Source organism: Castanea sativa, chromosome 3 (genome assembly GCF_040712315.1).
Source record: "Castanea sativa cultivar Marrone di Chiusa Pesio chromosome 3, ASM4071231v1".
NCBI lineage: Eukaryota > Viridiplantae > Streptophyta > Magnoliopsida > Fagales > Fagaceae > Castanea > Castanea sativa.
Genome location: NC_134015.1, coordinates 15,867,069 through 15,873,495, shown reverse-complemented (window position 1 = coordinate 15,873,495; position 6,427 = coordinate 15,867,069). Strand labels below are relative to the sequence as shown.

The following is a 6,427-nucleotide window of genomic DNA, read 5'->3' as shown; positions in this document are numbered from 1 at the left end:
CCTTCCAACCAAACATAAGCGAGGGAGACTAAAATTTCCTATATCTTCCAACTTTTTCACATTTTCTTCATTTTCTATTATCTTATTTTTCTATCCTTCCAACCACATGGAGCCTAGGATGATGAAAGAGTGAGAGGATAGAAAATAGAGAAGTAATGAAAATGTAAGAGGATAGAAGATATTTTATTTTCTCTATTTTGTATTTGGTTGGAGGTGGAAAAGTGAAGGGATGAGAAAAAATGAGTTTGTATAAATTTACTCATATGCCTTTATAAAAAATGATGCACACTTAAAACATAAAGTGGCAAATAACCGAAAAGAAGAAGTGGCAATCACCCAAATTTATTAAAGAAAAATCATGCTTAGAAAAAAAAAAAAAAAACAAATTTCCCATCTAGTTAAACCCTAAAGCTAAAAGAAAAAGAGCATAACAAAGGAAAGCACCCACAACACCTTTCACGCCAAAAAAAAAAAAAAAAAAAAAAAAACAGACATTCTAGCATGTAAGAGGAGAGGGGTAGTTCAGTCATTGACTACAACTATTCCTCTCCCTTTTATTTTCTCACCAAATTGGAGAGATAAAATATTGGTGGGCCAAAGAAAAAAACACTTGGGCTTCACCAATTTTTCATTCTCTCTTTCTGTCCACTTTATTTTCCTTTATTTTCTATCCTCCTTATTTTTCCCCCAACCAAACGGACTCTAAGAGTTTGAATTTTGGTAGAATAATGAGTTTCAGCTAGAGTTTTAAAGTAGTTAGAAATTGACAGAACTTCACATTTCTTTTTTTGAAGTAAACAAACCCATGTATTCTTGCAGAATCATTTACAAAAATGACATGGAATCTGAAACCAAGAATTGATATAAGGGGGGCAGGCCCCTAGACATCATTATGTACAAGCTAGAAAGGAACTTAGAAGACATATCATGTTTACTCAATTAAAAACTACGCATTTTAGCAATAATGCAGTATGTACAAGCTGAACAATATCATCCATGTGACTAATATAAATAATACACATTAATGGTTTTATGAGTCGTTATATAACAGGGTTGAGGAGATTCTTCAAAAATTAGTTTGTAGGAATGCTTTGTCCAGTCAGCTACTACCATGGAACTACTGCTTCATCTTGGCTTGACGTAATGCCCTTGTTATGAAAGATCCGATTGGACTAATTGTGCGGCCCAATCCAAAAATTCAAAAGGATGGGCTTTACTTAGCTCAGATCAATTACACCACATAAAGTGGACTCTCCTATTTCCAATGAAAGGATGACCTTAGAACAGGATTTAGGCCCAAATCTAGTAAAAAATTCACCATGGAAGAGGCGTCTGAGAACTTTTCTGACTTACAATTGCTTCCACAGAAGAAAATTTTCAAAATTAAAATTAATATAATCCGTCCAACAATTGATTATGTAACAAGAAAGACTAAATCAGTTAATCATATTATCAACAGAAAATGATGTTACCGTAATTTGGATAAATAATTTTATTATTAATTTTGCACTTCAAAAGGTGAGAAAAATATATTTCAAATAAAACATTATATCTCAAATTGTATCAAGTTGATCTAGGAATCTGAGAAGGTTCAATTAACAACATATTTCTTTCATTTTTGTTAATCTTAGTCAAGAATAAATGCACATTTTTTATGTACGTAATGCTTGCTAAAAAAAAAATGGAAGCGCAAAAATGAGATATTCCAAGATTTCACACAACTAAAATGCGTACTATACAAGCCTAGAAACTTTCATATACAATCCACAATAAATAGTTACAAAATATCAAGAACTTGAAAACAAAAATTATATCTCAATAGCCGCACATGCAACAGTACTAGCAAAAGGCAGTTACAAATCACTAAATAAAAACTCTTGACCTCCAAGCAAGTATAGCATCACACGGAGACACACACATAGTTTATACATACAACCTATGGTGTCCGCTCTTGATAATAGCTTTTTATTATCAGACCAAGACACCAATCAGTTTTTGGTTTAGACGGAGATTGAACTTCAAATCTCTTATACAACCATTAGAGATTTTACCAGCTGAGCTAACTGAAACCCACTACAATTACTCTTTCTTAATGTTTGATCATTTTCTTTTTGTTACTTGATAGGTTCGGAGAACCTTATAAATGCACCTCCTTAAAAAAATGATTAGTTCAACAAAGGGCAAACTATCGGTCAAAACCAAACAAAGCTCAAGGAGATGAGGAAAAAGATGGATTGAAAGCAACTTGCTTAGCACAACTAAGCACTTCTTGAGGCACAGCTTCTTCTTTGCCAACACCCATAAGATCAAGGTAATATAGGTAATGGGAGATAATGTTGCTCATGGACTCATTATCACCATGACCACAAACAAGATCTCCGTAAAGCACATTCATGGTAGTACCAAATCCAGAAACTCGCTTGGCCAGAGTGTCATTTTTGGTGGATGTCCAGGTGCCAAGAAAGACATCATGTGCTGAAGGCTGATGTTTTTTAATTGGCATCATCCACCTCCAAATCGCAACTTGGAAGGCCAAGGTAGCATTTTGCTCAATGTATTCTGGATGGTTTAATAAATCCACCTTCAAATCTTTACCTGCTTTTCCATAATTGTAGTTCCTGTTGAAAGCATAAGTAAAAAAAAAAAAAAAATTTGAATTGATGCATGCAAAATGAATTGATCTACACTAAATTCGTTTGAAGAATGCATCACTTAGATACTCATATTTGAATTATGCTAGAAAATAATCTCATTTTGGTGTATTTCTTAATAGATAAGCATAAATCTTTGAACGAAATTTCAACTTTGGATAAAATTAATCGACATAAGATGATAAAATAATTCAGATGCAAAGATATACATGATGTATGATCAATGTTAGTGTAAATGATAAAGTAGATACCAATAGATAGGTAGAACACCACAACCAAAGTATGCAACTTCAGGAGCACATGGATAAGCTTTTTGGTAATGCTCATCACAATAATTCGAATTGGAATTCATTTCTTTGTTATAGCATGAACCCCATGCTAATTGATCCATGGTGGCCAATTTATTTCCACCTGAAAAACAACAAAAAAAAAAACATCCACTTTTACTTTGCATGGATATGTTGTGCTCCAAATTAGTTTAGTTCCAACTTAAATTGTTCTTTGGAGAATATGAATTTAGTTAAATCACTATATGATTAGACTCACTTACAAGCTGCAACACTTTTCATTCATTTGGTGAAATTACAATATAAATTTTTAGGTTAAATTACGAAGCTAATCCTCCAATTATTGAATAAAGTTCAATTTGATCCTTATACTATTAATTCTATCAATTTAGTCACTCAACTGTAATATTAAGTCAACTTCATACTTTGGTCTAATGTATGTATAAATATTAACATAATTAAGAGTTGAAATTGATTTGATTTTAAAAAAAAATTACATTTTCTATAATAATCATCTAATATGTGTTCTATTATCCTCATTAAATTTTAAACGAAGAGAATATTCAAGGATGAAGTAAATTCGATTTTGAATTTTTGTAAAAGATTTTGAAAGTTGAGGAATTAAATTGGCACAATTAATTTTTGAAAAAATAAATTAATACAATTGAGGGAACAAATCGAATTTTACCCTATAGTTGAAAAACCAAATTAGTGATTAAGCATTTTTTTTATAAGATTTATTTTCAGTTAAACCATTTTAATCAAATAGAGTTATACAAAGCCCAAATTATAAACAATAACATCAATTCATAAGAGATTAAATAACTAAATGATATAAAAGAATTAAAACATTAAAATCCATTTCCAACTTCATCAAATTAAAACTTGCTTTTTGATATATATATATATATATATATATATATATATATATATATATATATATATATATATATATATTAAGAGGATTTAGAAAGTTAGTTATGCATTAGAAAATGTCAAAAATACCCCTAATCTAATTAGATAATCTTTATTCTTAAAAAATTAAAAATAGGGTTAAAATTGTTATTCAACAAAATTGAAAAAAAAAAAAAACCTAGTAGAAAAACTTTTTCCCTAAAATTAGCACTCTCTTTATTTAAATATATCTCACACACATTTGATGCATTTTTTCCTAAAAATTAGCATACACTAAACCTGGCAGCTTACTCCATTTCAAATCCTAAATTTTAGTTTCTTAAAAATTCCTTATTGTGTAATTTCACTAACAATAAATAAATAAAAAAAATAAAAAATTACATTAAACTCAAAATAAAAAAGAGTATCATCGCACGTGTATAACGCATGTGATGAGGTTAGTATATATATATATAAACTCGATAATTAGGGGAAAGTTTTGAACCCTAGGTCTTCAAAATAATAAAATTAAGTTTCAAATAAGTATAAACACAGGACACACTATGATATATTTTATACTTAAATCCCTACAAAATTTGAATCCTCAAATTTATATTAAACCCAAAAAAAAAAAAAAAAAAAAAAAAAAACCAAACCAAACCAAAAGGTATGGTTTAAAAATCGGATTCTAATTTGGTTCTAAAAATATTTAAAATATGGGACTTTTTTCTTTATTTGTTTCGATTTTTAAAACCATACCAATAAGACAAAAACCCAAATTGAAGTTCACAAAACAGAAAGTCTGCAGTACTCACAGGAGACTTTGGTGGAAACATGGGCGAGAAAAGCTGCAACTTCCTTGGTCCCAAAGAGCGTCCAATTCATGTAGGTAGTACCAAAGCCATAGGGCTGGTAGAGAGCAGAGGCAGTGATAAAAGACTGGTAGTCCAAAAATCCCTTATTTGCATGGTCCTCAACCTCAAGGGAGTTGCGGTTCGAGAAGATGTTCTCAAACAGGTCCGTCTTGAAGTAGTTCCGAACGGCACCGCGACAGCATCTTGCTGGATTGTTTGGGTTAACGTATACACTTCGCCCACCCTGTCCCACTAATTCGACACTTTCAACTCCTTTAGATGAATTATCACAGCATGATTGGGTTCCCGGCGTGCCCCGTTTCGGTGGCGAAAGCGTGTTGCAATAAGGACAGGTCTTCGGACCTTGTCTATTGTATGCCCCATTCGATTTCGACGAAGAGTACTCATCACAATTCACAAGCACTACTATAAAAGCCAATATTGTAAAGAGGACAGACCGTTTATACTCCATTTTTGCATGTAACACCAATTAAACAATTAATGGTGATGACTGGAAAAAGGTCTGTAACTTCACCATATATTTAAGAGGCTATCAGAAGTTGCTGCCTATAAACTCACAACTGTACTGGCTGATGAAAGAAGGAAAAGGAAAGATAGTGAAAGTCATAAATTATTTATTTATTTTTGTCACTATACTAACCTAATTATAATCTCTTTATCCTTTTGGCACTTTTATCTGATCAATAAAGACGATACCTTACTACAAAAAACACGCTTTTGGGCCGCGTTTTTTAGCCGCGTTTTTGTAAAACGCAGCTGCAGACAAGGGTTTTGAACCGCGTTTATGAAAAACGCAGCTCCAGGAAACACGTATAGCCGTGTTTACTAAACGCGGCTATAGACCCGCACTGAAGCCGCGTTCTTCGGTGTTGAGGCTGCGTTTGGCTGGTAGGATTTCAGCCTCGTTTTTAGAAACGTGGCTCCAGGGATTTTTTTTTAATTTTTTCTGGAGCGGCGTTTAAAAAATGCAGCTCCAAACATGTTGAAGCTACGTTTCATTAAACGCAGCTCCTAAATGTTGAAGCCGCGTTTGATTAAACGCAGCTCCAGACATGTTGAAGCTGCGTTTAATCAAACGCAGCTTCAACATGTCTGGAGCTGCATTTAATCAAACGCGGCTTCGACATTTAGTATAAATAATAATAATAATAATAAAAAAACCCTAAATCAGATTGCAAAAAAACCCTAAATCATCTGCACCCACTCCTCCATTGACTCCTTCCTGCTCTCTCTCACTCACCTGCCCAAACCCAAACTCTCTCTCATTTCGAACCTCTTCTTTGTTATAGTATGAATGCTTTGACTTAAACTCTCTCTCTCTCTCTCTCTCTCTCTCTCTCTCAATAGTTGATATAATGGAATATAATTACACCTCTAAGGACAAGTTAAGACATAAATTAATGACAAGTTATGCTAATATTAATCATTATTATAGATGTTAATGATTACTTGAATAGATGTTACATGATTTTCTTTCTTTAATTGAACATTTAGTTCTCTCTATATATATGGTACATATATCTAATTCTGGAGTTACGGTTTGTCCCCGGCAATTAATATCAAATTATTTGAAAGGATTTAACTGATTATAAATGGTTTGACAAGAGTACAATTATTGGCCCAATTGAGTAGAACTTTAATAAGAAAACGTCCATGAAATTTTCCCTAAATTGCATATTTAGAAATGACATTTTACTATCACACGTTTCTCTTTAAAGAC

The 6,427-nt window shown here is 32.2% G+C and overlaps 1 protein-coding gene across 1 annotated transcript; it reads right to left on the bottom strand.

Annotated features, from left to right (window-relative positions):
* Positions 1 to 2,209: 2,209 nt before the first annotated feature.
* Positions 2,210 to 5,289, bottom strand: LOC142629537 (chitinase-like protein 1). The gene is made up of 3 exons (XM_075803546.1): positions 4,648 to 5,289; positions 2,903 to 3,062; positions 2,210 to 2,618 (listed from the first exon to the last, which is right to left on the bottom strand). The coding sequence occupies exons 1-3, from the start codon at positions 5,156 to 5,158 to the stop codon at positions 2,210 to 2,212; spliced, it is 1,080 nt and encodes a 359-aa protein (XP_075659661.1). The 5' UTR covers positions 5,159 to 5,289.
* Positions 5,290 to 6,427: the final 1,138 nt, after the last annotated feature.

What these genes read in the sequence shown, in the direction of transcription:
- LOC142629537 (XM_075803546.1), bottom strand. Translation starts at nt 5,158, where the DNA reads ATGGAGTATAAACGGTCTGTCCTCTTTACAATATTGGCTTTTATAGTA. An exon ending in TGTTTCCACCAAAGTCTCCT is followed by an intron (nt 3,063 to 4,647) that starts GTGAGTACTGCA and finishes GTTGTTTTTCAG; the next exon opens with GTGGAAATAAATTGGCCACC. An exon ending in GGTGTTCTACCTATCTATTG is followed by an intron (nt 2,619 to 2,902) that starts GTATCTACTTTA and finishes TGCTTTCAACAG; the next exon opens with GAACTACAATTATGGAAAAG.